We start from the raw sequence: 18,677 nt of genomic DNA on the forward strand, positions 1-18,677 counted from the left end.
ACCCTGTTTCTGTAGTGCAGGACTGCAGGGGAGAGTCAGGGAGCCTTCCTCCAACGGAGCTGTGAGGAAAAAATGGCGCCAGTGTGCTGAGGAGATAGGCTCCGCCCCTTTTTCGGCGGCCTTTCTCCCGCTTTTTTATGTAAAAATTGGCAGGGGTTAAATACATCCATATAGCCCAGGAGCTATATGTGATGTATTTTTTGCCAAAAAAGGTGTTTTTATTGCGTCTCAGGGCGCCCCCCCCCAGCGCCCTGCACCCTCAGTGACCGGAGTGTGAAGTGTGCTGAGAGCAATGGCGCACAGCTGCAGTGCTGTGCGCTACCTTATAGAAGACAGGACGTCTTCTGCCGCCGATTTTCCGGACCTCTTCCGTCTTCTGGCACTGTAAGGGGGACGGCGGCGCGGCTCTGGGACCCATCCATGGCTGGGCCTGTGATCGTCCCTCTGGAGCGAATGTCCAGTAGCCTAAGAAGCCCAATCCACTCTGCACGCAGGTGAGTTCGCTTCTTCTCCCCTTAGTCCCTCGGTGCAGTGAGCCTGTTGCCAGCAGGTCTCACTGAAAATAAAAAAAACCTACTTTAAACTTTTACACTAAGCAGCTCAGGAGAGCCCCTTAGCCTGCACCCGTCTCGTTCGGGCACAAAAATCTAACTGAGGCTTGGAGGAGGGTCATAGGGGGAGGAGCCAGTGCACACCAGGTAGTCCTAAAGCTTTTTACTTTTGTGCCCAGTCTCCTGCGGAGCCGCTATTCCCCATGGTCCTTTCGGAGTCCCCAGCATCCACTAGGACGTTAGAGAAAATATTATGGCTGCCAAAAAATCTGCAGCCCTAGAATGTGGTCCGGCTCCTGCCGCACCAAACAAAAAAACTGAATTGCCTGAGCCAGGGGGCGGGGACATAGAAGACTGGCCCGTTGCATTCTGGAAGGCCGAAAGCTTTTATCGTTCGTGCCATTCCGCTGACGCTACCTCCTATTCCAATGTATATCCTGTGGATACTACTGTGGACCCTGCAGGAGAAAAAGGACTCTTTCTAAGGTACGTATAGGACGCTGTTTAGAAAAATCACTCAAAAAAATAGTAAGACTATAAAAATAAAATAAGAAAGCTTAGGACTGCTAAAAACCAGCAGCCCTCTGGCCGTGGACCGGCTCCTGCTGCACCAAACAAGAAACTGTTTTGCCTGAGCAAGGAGGCAGGGATATATGGACAGGCTCGTTGCATGCTGGGAGGCCGGAAAAGCTTTGACCGATTGGTGCAAATCTGCTGTCGCTTCATCATATCCCATTGTTATCCTGTGGATAACCTGTGGACCCTGCCGGAGAAACACTGAATATTGTCATTTCATAAAGTTTGAATACAATTAAGCAGTACATTTATCTTAGTAGTATGAAAGAAAAGCAGCTCAGACTTGCTTGAACCAGAAATAGAAATCCATCTTCAACCAAGTCATGTGACTTCATGATCCAATTAAAATCCACCTAACACTAGAAGGCTTAAAAGCATAAAACTAAAGCTTGTTTAATACTTTAAACCTGAAAATGTTAATTCACTGGCTGAGTCACCCTATAAAACAGTGCCTCCGCCCCCTCCGCCTCTATCGCCAAAATGCCTCAGGCATTATTTACACTTGATGTTGGCGAGGGCAAAAGTTTCTGTGAAGCCGACTTCATGTGATCATTCAGAGCCAATATACACAAAACAATAGCTTAAAGGAAAGGGGTCACTTCCAGTATATGGAATGCTCACACTATCACCTAACAATATTCATACCTGCCCAAAAGATATCAGACTTCACGTGCAGGAATGTCTCATTATGCCTCATCTGTGCAGAGTCAAAAGAAAAACAAGACTGCACTTGCAATGAACCCCTTCTTATTTGGAACTTATAGCGGTTACATACCCTCCAACATATCTTGGCTAAAAACAGGTACAGATAAGGAAAGGGGGCATGACCATGGTTAAAGGCTGTGTCCCGACAACACTGCAATAGAGATCTATAGAAATCAAGATACAATGCATCCAGTACAGCCCCTGTTCTGGCTGGTACAGACCATAAAAAACGGTGCTGTACCGGCTAAAATGGTACAGTTGGTGTGCGGTTTTACTTTTATTTAGCAACTTGCTTTTAGGTTGTCTGTTCAGCTATTTGCAGGTGACAGGTACTTTGAAATAAAAACTTAAATCTGAACTTTACTTCCCATCATGCTGTAAGGGGGGGTAAACACGGAGAGATCCGTGCTTAAATTCTAAGCAATCTGACTAGATTGCTTAGAAGTTGAGCACGGATCTCTCAGTGTGTATGCCCCCCAGCGATAGCGATGTGCGGTCATCGCGCTGTTTGCTGAGTGGGGGAGAGATGTGTGCTGAGCGGTCTGTGACAGATTGCTCAGCACACATCTCTCCCTGTGTGTACGGGGCTTTAGTTCTAAAATTATACTCTAAAAGATTACTATGATGAGCGGGTTCGGTTTTACACAGATTTACTCGGTTCTCAAAACTGCATCTTATTGGCTCACGGATGTGATGTCTCTTGTTTTGGATAGCCAATAAGATGCCGTTTTGAGAACCATGTAAATCCGAGTAAAACTCGAACCCGCTCATCTCTAATTACTAAGCAAATTTCAGAACCTTTGCCTGCTGACTGGGGTAAAAAAATGTACCGCACTGTTATAAAGATCAGTAATAGTACAACTTACATCAATACATCTGTACAGCTTAGAGAGACACACCAGAGTCCTCCTAACAGTAGGGTACCACATGCCGTGCAGATCAGCAGGGGAAACTGTACTCTGTGGCCTTAAGGATGATTCTGATGACCCTGTAATAAAAAGCATAAGAAAAATTCTATTGGGTATAAAAAAAAAAATACTTTTATTAACACTCCCATCAATCCGAGCTGTCATATGCATACCGAGTGATACCTAGAATGGAAGTTGCTCAATCAATTTATTGGTCCATCACAGATGCATGTAAAGGAGGGGTTAATCTAGACAACAAAAAACAAGTTCCCTTAGCACACTGCAATGGACCAGCAAATGAAATAACAGAGGCTGCAAAGAGCATGCTTGCACGTGCAGGACAAGTGCCCAGATTACTTATGGCACCGCTGGCACCTTCCAGTTTGGTTAAACGTTCCACCTATGTCCCTTATTATTTATATACAAGTGATTAGTGTATGGGCTGCTGTGTTATTTCTAATTCATAGTGTGTTTCATCTTCTAAGTGTTGTTACATTTAAAGAATTATTAAGAGTTATACAGGAATTACAGTATTACTAGCTCTATCTACAGCTGGCATTAAGAGATGTAACTGATCTTTTCTTCTCAGGTACAGGTAAAATACTATTGCGCCATGCACAGGTTATTGGAGCAGAAGTGCTTTCTTGAATATTATTGTGTGTAAACTGGAATTCATGACAATCTGCAAACTCTAGTCTGATTTAAGGCATGGCTTTTAGTCAATGTCTAGGTAAATGGGATGCTACTTAGGAATGGTTAGTTGTGGGATTTATTGCTAGCCTTGTAGTGGGTAGAGGGTGTTGGGGGTTTGGTTCAATCATTCAGCACACAGGTCTATACCAGTATTTATTGATTAGTGTATCAGCTGCTGTTTTTTTCGTATTCAAAGTATTTTTTATTTTCCAAGTGTTATTACATTTAAAGCATTATTAAGAGTTGTACAGGAGTTAAACAGGAAGAAACAGTAGGCTAACAGTCTACACAAAGTCCCTAACTGTTTGGAGTTTGCATATTCTCTAAGTACTTGCATGGGTTTCCTCCTACAATCCAAATAATATACTAGATGGTTAATTGGCTGCAGACTTATCCATAATGTGTAAGTGTATGCGTGCGGGTACATGGGCAGACTAGAGGGGCCAAGTGGTTCTTACCTGCCATCAAATTCTCGATTTCCTGAAATCTCTACTACTGTAAAGGTGTGTACACACGGTGGAGATCCTTGCGATTCTGACTATGCGATTTCCCTTGAACTCCCCCAAAGCCCAGATAGCACAGATTTTGATCTGTACTGTCGATTTTATCTATGTACAATTTTGACTAAGTGTCAATTTTGAGTATACTTTGTACTAGACAGTACACTAGATAGTCAAGTTTGACTTGCCTGCACAGTCTATCTAGCATTGCGATACCGACCCCACGAACAGAGCCGGCGCAAAGCGTTCAGCGAGATCCGCAATGCAGGGAGGCGCCAAACTATACAGGTGCTTTTCCCCACTCAGCTGTTTTGCAACAGCATCCACTGCTGCTGCGTCTGTCAAACTGACAGCCTGACAGGCAGCAGCAGAGCAACAGTATCAAGGCGCCTCGGCGCCAATCTCCCAGTGCTGTTGCTGCTGCTGTAGATAGGAGGTGTTTTCCTGCTACAGCAGACTCAGAGTAGCCATCTAGTAGCCTAAGCTCAACCCCTTCCCGCAAGCCCCAACCCCTCCGTGGCCCGCGGCTCCCCATGGATAGGGTAAGTTGAGGAAAACTGCTTCTTTAATATCCCCTTATCCGATCTCTGTACTTTCCAGCTCTTTGCTTAACCCTTTTATGATCCACTACTTTCCACCAGTTCCACCAGCAACCCTTCCCTATGTGATTGCATCCCGGAACAATGCAATCGTATAGTGATTGACAGGTGACAAGCGTCCAGGGACAGCAACAGGGAAGGACAGCAGGAAACGCAGGCGTGTCATGGCCGTTTTCGGGGCCATGCATCTCGAAAATTTCAAATAGAGGTTGATCCCTGCCTATGCAGCATAACTACGTACGCAGGGGTACTGCCGCCATGCTTCCACTCATCAGCTGGCCCTGAAAATGGCCATGAGATGCCTGCGTTTCCTGCGAGTAGAAACATGGTAGCGGTACTCTATTTGAGGTTTTCACAAAGTGATCGCATCACGGGGTGGCGCCATACATGCTGGACGGCCTTGCCCTGTTCTAGGCAGCCCCCAGCATGTGAGAAGTAATTTTGCTTAAACTGAGATCAACTTTGAATAAGTCCCTATGTGCATAAGGGGCACTACTACTGTGGGCATTGTGTGTGCGTGTATACACTGCACTACTACTGTGGGCATTGTGCGCTGCACTACTACTGTGAGCATTGTGTATGTAAGCGCACTACTACTGTGGGCACTGTGCGTGTGTAAGCGGCACTAGTACTGTGGGTATGGGGCCTAATTCAGATCTGATTTTTGCCATGCAAAATTTTGCACGGCTACGATCAGCCACCCAGACATGCGGAAGGACGCCCAGCACAGGGCTGGTCCGCCCCGCATGTCTGGCCCTCCCCCTGCCACACGGGTTCGATGGCATCGCACGGCGGCGATGCTAGCGCACCCAGCGAGTAAGTCGATACTTGCGCAGCATTGCACAGTCAGGGCATGCCTGCGTTGCACGGACTGCATCCCCAGAACAGCGTCCGAATGCCGCCGGCCCGCCCCATCCCTCACAGCAAACGCCTCTGCCTGTCAATCAAGCAGAGGCGATCGCTGGGCTGAGATGCCGATCGTATCTCTGGCATGCACATGAGCAGTTCAGGCCTGATCGCCCACTGTGTGAAAGCGCACAGCAGCGATCAGGTCTGAATTAGCCCCTTTGTGCATGTGTAAGCGGCACTACTACTGTGAGCATTGTGCGTGTGTAAGCAGCACTACTACTATGGGCAATGTGCGTATGTAAGCAGCACTACTACTGCGGGCATTGTGCGTGTGTAATAGGCACTACTACTGTGGCCATTGTGTGTGTGTAAGTGGCACTACTACTGTGGTCATTGTGCGTGTGTAAGCGGCACTACTACTGTTGGAATTGTGCGCATGTAAACGGCACTACTGTGGGCATTGTGTGTGTGTAAGCGGCACTACTACTGTAGGCATTCTGTGTATGTAAGCTGCACTACTACTGTGGCCATTGTGTGTGTAAGCTGCACTACTACTGTGGCCACTGTGTGTGTGAGCTGCACTACTACTATGGACAATGTGCGTTTGTAAGCGGCACTACTACTGTGGGCATTGTGTGTGTGTAAACTGCACTACTACTGTGGGCATTATGTGTGACTGTTGTGTGTCTTAACGTGAAAATGAGGCACTACTGTGTGGTGCAATGTGAATCAGAGGCACTATGTGCGATGTAATGTGAAAAAGATTGTGCTACTGTGTGATGTAATCTGAATTGGGGGTACTGTTGTGTGACCACGCCCCTTCGTGATACCACACCCCTATTGTGTGGAGGAGGGAGGGTGCAAAATTATAGTTTGCAGGGGGGAGCAGACACCCTAGCACCGGCCCTACCCACCGGAGTGTTCATTGGGATCGAATCGGTATTGCATGCTGCCTAACACCTTGAGATGGGTGTAGTACGGCTGACAGGCGGTCAGGAGACCGCCGGTCAGCTTACCGACGCCGGGATCCCGGCAGCATACAGACGGGGAGGGGCGAGTGCAGCAAGCCCCTTGCGGGGTCGCTGTGCTCGCCACGCTGCGGGCTCGGAGAGATAAAGGCCGTAACCCCAATCTCTTGGTTAAGGTGGAAAGACGACACCACCTTAGGCAAATAACCAGGGCGAGTTCTAAGAACCGCATAGTCACGGTGAAAAATCAGAAAGGGTAACAGACAGGATAAGGCACCCAAGTCTGAAACCCTTCCAGCAGAGGCAATAGCCAGCAAAAACAAGATCTTAAGTGTAAGCCATTTAAGGTCCACAGACTCAAGAGGTTCAAACGGAGACTCTCATAGGGCATCCAGAACAACCGACAAATACCAAGGAGCCACAGGAGGGACATAGGGAGGTTGAATCCTTAAAACACCCTGAGTGAAAGTATGAACGTCAGGTATCGACGCAATTTTTCTCTGAAACCATATCGACAAGGGCGAAATATGAACCTTGAGGGAGGCCAGGCGAAGGCCTAAGTCCAGGCCCTGTTGCAGAAAAGCCAAAAGTTTGGCAGAACTGAACTTGTATGCATCATAATTCTTAGCCGCACACCAGGTGAAGTAAGAATTCCAGACCTTATAATAAATCCGAGCCGAAGCCGGTTTACGGGCTTTCAACATCGTTTGAATGACCGCCTCAAAAAATTATTTGGCCCTCAGGACTGAAGCTTCAACAGCCACGCCGTCAAAACCATTCGGCCCAGATCATGGTAGACACAAGGGCCCTGAACGAGGAGATCTGGGCGTTGCGGAAGTAGAAGAGGACGCTCTATCGAGAGACCCTGCAGGTCTGAGAATCAAAGCCGTCTGGGCCGCGCTGAAGCGATGAGAAGTAGTATTCCTCCTTTTGGCTTGAACTTCCTTATTACCCTGGGCAGGAGTGACACTGGAGGGAAAACATACGGCAACCGAAAGTTCCATAGAATTGACAGCGCATCCACAAACGCTGATTGAGGATCCCTTGTCCTTGCTCTGAAGACCGGAACCTTGTGATTGTGTCGAGACGCCATCAGGTCTATATCTGGTAGGCCCCACTTGTCGACTAGGAGTTGAAAGACTTCCAGATGAAGACTCCACTCTCCAGCGTGTACGACCTGACGACTGAGGAAGTCCGCTTCCCAGTTGAGGACCCCCGGAATGAACACTGCCGATATGGCTGGCAGATGGCGTTCCGCCCATAGAAGAATCTTTGACACTTCCATCATTGCCATGCGGCTTCGAGTGCCGCCTTGATGATTTATGTACGCCACCGCGGTGGCGTTGTCCGACTGTACTTGAACAGGCCTGTTCTGTACCAGAGGCAGGGCCAGTTTCAGAGCATTGAACACTGCCCGCAACTCCAGAATGTTTATTGCAAGGAGAGATTCCTCCCTGGTCCACCGATCCTGAAAAGATTGTTGCTCCAACACCGCGCCCCAACCCCACAGACTGGCATCCGTCGTGAGGAGGACACAGTTGGAGATCCAGAAGGGATGACCCCCTGCTCAATTGTTGGTCTTGGAGCCACCAGCTCAGAGACAGACGAACTTCCGGAGTCAAGGAAATCATGCTAAACCTGATCCGGTGAGGCAGGCTGTTCCACTTGGAAAGGATTAACAGCTGTAGAGGATGAAAATTAAATTGAGCGTACTCTACCATGTTGAAAGCCGACACCATGAGGCCTAGTACTTGCATCGCCAAGTGTATCGACACACGTGGGCGAGAGAGGAAGCATCTTATCCTGTCGTGAAGTTTTAGGACCTTCTCCGGAGACAAGAACAACCGTTGGTTGTGTGTGTCCAGTAACGCCCCCAGGTGCACCATGCTCTGAGCAGGAACCAGTGAGGACTTCTTCCAGTTGATGAGCCACCCTTGGGCTTGCAGGAATTGGATCGTCAGTTCCAGATGACGGAGGAGAACCTCTGGGGAGTTCGCCAGGATTAACAAGTCATCCAGATATGGCAGGATCCTGACATCCTGACGGCGGAGAAGGGCCGCCATGACCTTGGTGAAAATTCGCGGAGCCGTGGTCAGTCCAAAAGGCAAGGCCTGGAATTGATAGTGTAGGTTGCCAATAGCAAACAGCAGATATTGCTGATACGACATGGCAATAGGTATATATATGTAGGTAAGCATCCTGTATGTCCAGGGATACCATATAGTCCTTGGGTTCCAAGGCCAGAACAATTGAGCGAAGAGTCTCCATACGGAACTTGGATACTTTCACAAATTTGTTCAAAGACTTGAGGTTGAGAATGGGCCAGGAGGATCCATTCGGTTTCGGAACTAGGAACAGCGTTGAATAGTACCCCCTGCCTCTCTGAGCCAGAGGCACCGGCACTATCACCCCTGTGTCCAGGAGGGATAGTACCACCAAATGTAGAGTTCTTGCTTTCAATGGAGCCGAAGGGATATTTGTCGAGAAAAACTGGCAAGGAGGACGTTTCTTGAAAGAGATGGCGTAACCGTGAGGGACGACTTCCCTCACCCAGGCGTCTGAAGTGGTCTGTAACCATACCAGGGCGAACCGAAGAAGTCGGCTTCCCACCCTGGGGTCCCCAAGGGGGGAGGCCTGCCCCGTCATGCAAGGGGCTTGTCTGGGTTGGAAGCAGGCTGACAGCCAAGGAACGTTTAGGTTTGGAAGTGCGAGCCTGTTTCGGGTACGCCTGACCCTTTGCTTTACATGGAGGTCGAAAGGAACGAAAGGTGGTACTCTTAGCCTTCGGAGCCGATCTTATTCAGATCTTCCCCAAAAAGAATGTTTCCCATAAAAGGGATCACCTCCAAAGTCTTTTTAGAGTCCAGATCCACAGACCAGGACTGTAACCACAGAATCCGGCGAGCCAGAACGGACGTAGTAGACGCTTTGGCTGCCAGCACACTGGCATTAGAGGCCGTCTCCTGAATGTATTGAGAGGCTGTGGTAATATATGAAAGACACTGTCTGTCATTATTAGAAAAATTCGGACGGTAGCTCTGCTTCAACTTCTTAAACCCAGGCTTCAATAGCTTTTGCAGCCCATGAAGCCGCTACAGTAGGTCTATGCACAGCACTCGCAAGAGTGTAAATAGACTTCAAGCAACCCTCCACACGCTTATCCGTCGGTTCCTTCAGAGAGGTGACGGTAGTGACAGGCAGAGTAGAAGACAGCACAAGACGTGCGATATGCGAGTCCACCGGTGGCGGTGATTCCCAATTTTTACTTAACTCTGCAGCGAAGGGATAACGAGCTAGCATCTTTTTAGACAGGGAGAATCTCTTTCCTGGAGACTCCTCTTTCCTGGAGACTCCCAGGATTCCTGACGTATGTCAACTAAATGGTCAGAATGCGGCAAAACTAATTTAGTAACCTTCTGACGTTTGAACTTAGCAGGTTTCTTAAACGTATCTGGAAGTTCAGGTTCATCATCAATCTGAAGAATCAGTTTGATAGCCTCAAAGAGGTCAGGAACATCCACCTGTGTTGTAGATTCCCCATCAGAAGCATCTGCATCAGTGTCTGATGGGTCAGTAAATACACCATCTTCATCGGATGAAATATCCGAAACATGCGTGGGCTCTGAGGAAGAAATGGTCCGCTTAGATGACCCTTTGGTTCTAGGAGGGCGAGGGTCAGGCTTTTGTTTAACCAAAGTCTGATTTAACTGCTGTAACCGAGTAGACAGAGTATCCACCCATGGTGAATTTTTAACAAGGACAATATGTGATTGTACAGGCACAGAAGGTCCCACAGGGGGTGCAAGTCTCGTTACTAGCGTATTCAGTAAATTAGAAAAAGCAGCCCAAGGTGGGTCTTGGTGTGCCACCGGTGCTGCAGGCTGATCGAGGGGTACAGAACCCCCACTACCTGGATCCTCAGCTGGAATATTTTCCTCAGATAAATCCGTGGCATCAGCACCGCATGACGCAGGATCAGCCACAGATCTCCCGCCCTGTGACGCAGACATTATTGGATAATGTAGCCCTAGGGCGTAACAGTACAATATAGCCAGACACAGTACATGACAAAAAAAACCTGTAGAGCATGACTGCAAATGCAGTTCACAAACAGAGGATTTAAGTGGTATAAGGTGACTGAAATACACAGAGAAAAATATATATGTATATATATATATATATATATATATATATATATATATATATATATATATATATATATATATATATATCGGTACAGGTTGAGTATCCCTTATCCAAAATGCTTGGGACCAGAGGTATTTTGGATATGGGATTTTTCCGTATTTTGGAATAATTGCATACCATATTGAAATATCATGGTGATGGGATCTAAATCTAAGCACAGAATGCATTTATGTATCATATACACCTTATACACACAGCCTTAAGGTAACTTTAGCCAATATTTTTTATAACTTTGTGCATTAAACAAAGTGTGTGTACAAACACACAATTAATTTATGTTTCATATACACCTTATACCAAGGACGTGCGGTGAGCTAAATAGCTCAGGAGGCACTGGCAAGCACCAGAGCCAGATTTACATGCAATATATGAGCCAAAACGTACATCTGGGCATTATACACAGGTGCAGCAGTAGAAACTCCTGGAAATTTGGTGAGTTTTGATCAGAGATGAGCGGAAAAGTTAGCCAGGTGAGGCACTGCCTCACCTGCCATAGACTTTTTACTACACAGTTTTGGCTATAAAAATTATTAGATTAATGCAAAGAAGATATTTCAAACATATTCTTTGTATTTTCCATATACTTTATACAGTGAAACCTCTGGAACAAACGTTAGTATGACAGGAAAGGCTCTGCCTCACCTGCCTCACCCCACCGCCTTATACACAAAGCCTGAAGGTCATTTAATACAATATTATTAATAACTTTGTGTATTAAACAAAGTTTGTGTACATTGAGCCATCAAAAAACAAAGGTTTCACTATCTCACTCTCACTCAAAAAAGTCCGTATTTCGGAATATTCCGTATTTCGGAATATATGGATATGGGATACTCAACCTGTATGTGTATATATAATATAGTGTTTCACAGAATATACTGTTTGGTATATACATATATATATATATATATATATATATATATATATACACACACACACACACATATATATATATATATATATATATATATATATATATATATATATAAATATAAATATATATACACATATATATATATATATATATATATACACACACACACACACACATATATATATATACACACATACATACATACACACATATATATATATATATATACACACACACACATATATATATGTGTTATAAACTTCTGATTGTTTTTAGTCTTTCTCCTATGGCTCCTGTACTCCATCCTGGACACTCTTCCCAGTTGTACCTTGGTGACCTGACCGTGAGTTTCTGTCTGACCCTCTTCCTGATGCTGCTGTAGGCAAGGGCCGTTTCCTGCACCCCGCTGACCACCTGACGACAAAACCACCCTCTCTGTACCATTATTCCCGAGAGCTGGGGCAAATACCCTAAATCTGATACAATCCTGGTAAATCCAGGCTGTAGAGCATCCCCACTCTTACCTATACCCTCACCTAAACATTAATCCTAATACCCTATCCCTAATAACCTAACAACCCTAATACCAAAAGCAAGCCGCTAAACCAACCCTAATATCCTATCCTTAATACCCTAAACAAAACCTAATATCCTAACCCCTAGCCCAGGGCTTCTCAAACTTTTTTGAGCCATGGCGCCCTAGAGTATCAAAAAAAATTTCACTGCACCCCTAGGCCAAAAGTTTCTTATTGAGAAATTTAGAATGAAATATTGAATTAAGTAAATAGTGTGTGTGTATATATGTGTATATATATATATATATATATATATATATATATATATATATATAATTCTTAGGTTTAATTGTGTGACGAGGGACAGGATTTGCTTCTGTTTGTCCACATATTTTATAATTGGCATCCACCAGCACTGGTTTTTGCCTATTACATTGACAATAAATAATTTTAATTGGTCCTGGACCACCAATCAAGGGCACCCCTGCAAGTGTCCTGAGGCACCCCAGGGTGCCACGGCACACAGTATGAGAACCATTGCCCTAGCCCAAACTTCTAATACTCTATCCCAAATACCCAATCCCCTAAACAAAGCCAAACCGTAAAACTCTAACCCCTAAACCTAATACCCTAACCCTAAAAAGCAGACTTGATGGGCCATATTGTTCTATTCTGCCATCAAATTCTATGTTTCAAGTGTGTATTCTGTTACACGTGATACGTATAACTTGCTTATAAGTTTCTTTTTTAGTATATTATGCTCATTATACCATTTTAATATTGTTTCGACCTATTTGGATATTTTCTTTTTCCAAACCTTCAAGCGTTCCCTGAAAACTCACATCTTCAGGCAAACTAACCAAATTCCAGAACCGCCCACATAACTTTCATAAACCTTCCTATCACAATGCATCCACTCTGCACAGTCCACACATATCCTTACGTCTTCTCATTCTTCATTTTTCCTTTCTCCCGACCCCGATTCCTCATTGCTGTGTGACCATATCATACAGCCCAACAAGAACCTATGCAATCTGGTGGACAACTATGCGATAGCACCTATCCTTGATTGTAAGCTTGCGAGCAGGGCCTTCCAACATCTATGATTGTTTGTTATTACCCAGTTTTGTTATAGCATTGTTATTTCCAAATGTAAAGCACAACGGAATTTGCTGTGCTATAAGAAACTCTTAATAACTAAATAAGTAAATACTCGAGTGGGGCTTATGTGACTTCAGATCCCCGATCCTGAGATTCCCTCAAACAAAACTATTTGCTTATTTATTTTAATATTATAAGTACTACCATTTATTGCTTATTAGTTATCAACGTTTAACCAGATAATATTCTAGTCACACCCATGTGTCTTTAAAACTCCTAATCATGTGATCACTACATGATCTTAAGTGTTTAAATTTGCATTCCCTTTTAAATTTGTTTTTAAATATATGATCCTATAAGCTGCTCTAGATTAATAAAATGTTCAGCTATAGGAGTGTTTTGTATCATTTATATATAGCTAACCCACGGTGCAAACTCTCATATCCATTCCCCATGAACACAGGTGGTTTTAGTTAACCTTACTAGCCAGGTATAGAAGGATGATTACCACTTTACAATATTTCTATAATGCCTCTGAAGAAGTAGATTTAATCTAAGAAATATGTTAAATGGTAAGGTTTCTGATTCAAAGTTGAGTGCATGTTTGGCAGGTAGCCGTCATCTTCCAACTAAATGTATTTATTCGTACGTTGCACTCCACTAGACCACCACCATAAGGCCCACCTTAAGGCCCCACATGGTTTGATCACTAGGCCAAGTGCCGAATCTCTCTGCCAAAAATGCAGTTTGTGTTTTCAGCCTTTTAAGGCTTATTCACGTCTACACATATTTGTCATGTTTTTATTTTTATCCCAAAGAAATGTCACACACACTACTTGTGTAGCAAGATGTGCTTCAGATGTTTTTGATGATTAATTTCTTCATAACCACAAACAGCAATTTACACTTGAGCTATTCTGAGGGAACATTTCCAAATGCCGTTACCATGGAAACACCACATCAAAACAAGACTCCACTACAGTTATGTTCAGTAGATAATGTCAAATGGCCTTTGTGAAGCATATTTCATCCTCTTCAGGAGGAGATGAGACTACTCAGAAATATCCCCTTTATCGATGCATTTTCCTTTGTATAGTGGTATTGATCACGGCATAACAAAAGAAAAAAATGCAATGGTCCCAGCATGTGTCTGTAAAAACGAAATATAATCATGTGCTGAAAAGACTATGCCTCCTAAACAGGGACGAAGGAAATACACATCATACAAAACTGAAGGACTCTTCTTTTCGTTATGGAAAACAGTACTTCATTCTGAAGTCAACGCAGAATAAAGTGAAGCAAGCACGAAGTCATGTTTAAGAACGTGTCACCAGAGGCCGTATTTGGTTATAATGGAACATACATTATTTAATTTTATTTTAACAATTGATACCTTGGAGCTTCGTGTGGAGCTAATTAGTTCTGTATGATTTCCTGAATTAAGGTAAACCTACAAAGAAAATAGCTACATTTTAGTCAAATTTAAAACATACCACTTTTAATAAGATTATTGGAGTCTGGATCCTCTAGGTGGACATCAGAAAAAGAAGCTTCTGAAGACTGCAACCTCTTCTGCTCCTCTTTCAGACTCTGTGCAATTTCCTGTTCACACAAGACACATTTTACAACTCCAGACAATGATTTCATTATCAGAACCATATCAAGCACGTTGTAATGACTGCATAAACATTATATTTGGAACTGGATATTTTGTAGGTAAAATGCAGTAGCACTTATATTACCTAAAATAGGGTTTTAATTACCCATCGGTAAATCCTTTTCTCGTTGTCCATAAGGGATATTGGGAGAATTTAGTACGATGGGGTATAGAGGGGCGCACTTTCAATTTCTTCACTGGGTGTGCTGGCTCCTCCCCTCTATGTCCCCTCCTAGAAGCAGTTATAGGTAAAATAGTGCCCGAAGGAGAAAGGACATACTTGAGGGAAGGAACATAACGAGTGGTGAGATTCACACACCAGCACACCAATAACATAAAACGACCAGCAGCGGCTGGTAACAAAACAGCAACAGCTGAACAGGTAACCATAAAAGAGGCAACCTGCAGAAAAGTCAACCCACTGAGGCGGGCGCCCAATATCCCTTATGGACTACGAGAAAAGGATTTACCGGTAGGTAATTAAAATCCTATTTTCTCTAGCATCCATAAGGGATATTGGGGGAATCTAGTACGATAGGGACGTCCCAAAGCTTCCAGAACGGGCGGGAACGTGCGAAGAAGTTTGCAGCACCTCCTGCACAATCCTCTTTGGCCAGGTTATCAAACCTGTCGAACTCCACAAAGATGTTCTTCCCCGAACAAGTAGCAGCTCGACATAGTTGCAAGGCCGAGACCCACAGGCAACCGCCCAGGAAGACCCCATCGATCTTGTAGAGTGGGCCGTCAGACACTGTGGAACAGGTAAGGCTGCAGACACACAGGCCTGTTGGATAGTAAGCCTAATCCAACGAGCAATGGACTGCTTAGAAGCAAGGCAAACCCTGTTTCTGCACATCACGAACAAACATTACGAACAAGCAATCCGTCTTTCTGATCCGAGCCGTTCTCATGACACAGATCTTCAAGGCTCGCACAGCATCCAATGCCTCCGGAGGAGCCGAAGTGCCAGAACCTGATGGAACCACAATAGGTTGATTCAAGTGGAACGCAGAGACAACCTTCGGCAGGAACTGCTGCCTAGTCCTGAGCTCCGCTCTGTCCTTGTAGGGACTTTTACATAAGGCCCCCAATTCTGAGACACGCCTAGGAGAAGCCAGGGCCAGTAACATCACCGTCTTCCACGTGGGGTACTTGTCTTCTACCGTCATCAGAGGTTCAAACCAGGAGGACTGTAGAAATTCCAGCACTACAGTCAAATCCCAAGGTGCCGTGGGCTGCACAAAAGGAGGTTGTAGGTGAAGTACCCCTTGCAAGAAGGTCTGAACTTCTGGCAACACTGCCAATTTCTTCTGGAAGAAAATGGAGAGAGCTGTAATCTGGACCTTATTGGAATACAGACGTAAGCCCTTATCCACACCTACCTGCAGGAAACGTCCCAAGTGGAACTCCGCAGGCGGATACGTGCGTTCCTCGCACCAAGAGCTATACCTTCTCCAGATAGGATGATAGTGTTTTGACGTCACAGGTTTCCTGGCCTGAACCATGGTAGCAATAACCTTTTTGGAAAGGCCCTTGTGAGCTAGGATGTTCCGCTAAACCTCCATGCCGTCAAACAAAGTCGCCGTATGTCCGGGTAGATGAATGGTACTTGTTGAAGATCTCTTCTCAGTCGTAGAGGCCAAGGGTCTTCGACGGACATATCCAGAGGAGTCGCGTACCACGCCCTCCGAGGCCAATCTGGGGCAATTAGAATTGCCTGGACAACTTGATTCCTGATTCGCTTTAGCACCCTTAGGAGCAATGGAATCGAAGGAAACAGGTAGACCAGCCAGTAAGGCCAAGGCGACATCAGTGCATCTACTGCCCTCGTCTGAGGGTCCCTGGTTATTGAGTAATACCAACAAAGCTTATTGTTGAGTCGAGAAGCCATCATGTCTATTTGTGGGTAGCCCCACCGATCGATGATCTGTTGAAACACCTGATGGTGGAGCCCCCACTCTACCGGGTGGAGATCGTGACGACACAGGAAGTCTGCTTCCCAGTTGTCTACTCCCGGAATGAAGATTTGCGGACATTACATTTGCATATCTTTCTGCCCAGAGGAGTATCTTTGACACATCTCACAAGCAGGCCCTGATTTTTGTCCCTCCTTGCCGATTGATGTACGCCACTGCCATAGCGTTGTCCAACTGAACTTGGATCGCGTGATCCCTGAGTAGAGGAGAGGCCTGGATCAGAGCATTGTAGATCGCCCGAAGTTCAAGAATGTTGATCGAAAGTAGGGCATTGTGGGCTGACCACCTGTCCTGGAACTGAGCCCCCTGGGTGACAGCTCCCCAACCCCTCAGACTCACATCTGTCGCGAGGAGGATCCAACCTGAATCCCGAAACTTCAACCTTCCAGTAGGTTGGAGGACTGGAGCCACCAAAGGAGAGAAATCCTGGCCTGAGGTGACCGCCGTATTATCCGATGCATCTAAAGATGTGATCCGGACCACTTGCTTAGGAGCTCCAATTGAAACGTTCTGGCATGGAACCTTCCATACTGGATCGGCTCGTATGAGTCTACCATCCTCCCCAACAATCTTATGCAAAGATGGATGGATCTTAGAGTTGGCCGAAGGACCATAGGGACCATCTCCTGATGTGTTCTCGCTTTGTCCTCTGGGAGTAACACTTTCTGGGCCACAGTATCCAGCAACATTCCCAGGAACAGGAGCCGCTGAGATGGCTCCAGGTGGGACTTCTGTAAATTGAGGATCCACCCATGGTGTGACAGAAGTTGGCTAGTGCAGTCTATATGGAGCAATATAAGCTCCCTGGATCTTGCTTTTATCATGAGATCGTCCAGATAAGGAAAAATATTGACCCCCTGGACCCGGAGTTGGAATATCATCTCCACCATCACCTTCGTGGACACCCTCGGAGCTGTGGACAGGCCGAAGGGTAACGTCTGGAACTGGTAGTGATCGTTCAGCAGGGCAAACCTCAGGTAAGCCTGGTGAATTGGCCAAATCGGGATATGGAGATAAGCGTCCATTATATTCAGAGAGACCATGAACTTTCGTTCTTCCAGGCCCGCAATCACTGCTCGCAAGGATTCCATCTAGAACTTGAAAACCTTTAGGTAAGGGTTCAAGGATTTTAGATTCAAAATGGGCCTTGCCGAACCGTCCGGCTCCGGTACCACGAACAGGTTGGAGTAGTAAACCTTTCCCTATTGTTGCAGTGGCACTGGAACAATGACTTGGGACTGGACCATTTTTAGGATGGCCTGTTGCAGCATAACACCCATATCCTCCAAAGCTGGTAAGCTGGATTTGAAAAATCGTTGGGGAGGAGCACCGTCGAACTCCAGCTTGTAGCCCTGAGAAATGAGGTCCTTTACCCAGGTATTTTGGCATGAGCTTTCCCAGATGCGGCTGAAGTGACGCAGCCAAGCTCCCACATCGAGATCTCCTCGGGGTGGGTGGGCACCGTCATACTGAGGCCTTAGTGGAAGCTGAACTGGTGCTCTCCTGAGAACCTGCGATTGCTGGTTTTCTGGTCTTAACTCTGGTGCCTCTAGCCGCATTGGTGGCAACTCTGGACCTAGATCGAAATCTGGAGGACCCAAAGGACTGGGTAGATGGATGGGAATGTCTAGCTGGCAGGGATCCAGAGGGGAGAAATGTGGATTTCCCCGCAGTTACTTTAGAAATCCACGTATCCAATTCCACCCCGAAGAGCCAATCCCTGAAAAAGGGAGAGACTCTACACTGCGCTTAGACTCTGCGTCCGCTATCCACTGACGCAACCACAAAGCTCTGAGTGCGCCAACACTGCCATAGCAGTGGTGTTAACATTAATATTGCCTAACTCCTTGAGTCACACAGAACGCATGCAGTGTCCTGAATGTGTTTTAGGAGAGTCACTGTAGTCCCCAGGGACATATCCCCTGAGAGGCCCTCCTGAATTTGAGTAGCCCACGTATGAATGGCATGAGTCATCCAGCATCCTGCTATGGCCGGTCTT

General features: G+C 45.7%; 1 protein-coding gene across 3 annotated transcripts in view; it reads right to left on the reverse strand.

The window, feature by feature from the left end:
- The window catches only part of COG3 (component of oligomeric golgi complex 3), a 251,481-nt gene that overhangs the window by 127,129 nt on the left and 105,675 nt on the right, over window positions 1–18,677 (reverse strand). For all 3 annotated transcript variants that reach the window (XM_063952822.1, XM_063952821.1, XM_063952823.1), the window contains 2 exons: window positions 14,539–14,647; window positions 2,699–2,820 (listed from right to left, as the gene is read on the reverse strand). In XM_063952822.1, the coding sequence (XP_063808892.1) occupies window positions 2,699–2,820; window positions 14,539–14,647 (231 nt within the window). The remainder of the gene's footprint in view (window positions 1–2,698; window positions 2,821–14,538; window positions 14,648–18,677) is intronic.

The sequence above is a fragment of the Pseudophryne corroboree genome, chromosome 2 (assembly GCF_028390025.1).
Source record: "Pseudophryne corroboree isolate aPseCor3 chromosome 2, aPseCor3.hap2, whole genome shotgun sequence".
Classification (NCBI taxonomy): Eukaryota; Metazoa; Chordata; class Amphibia; order Anura; family Myobatrachidae; genus Pseudophryne; species Pseudophryne corroboree.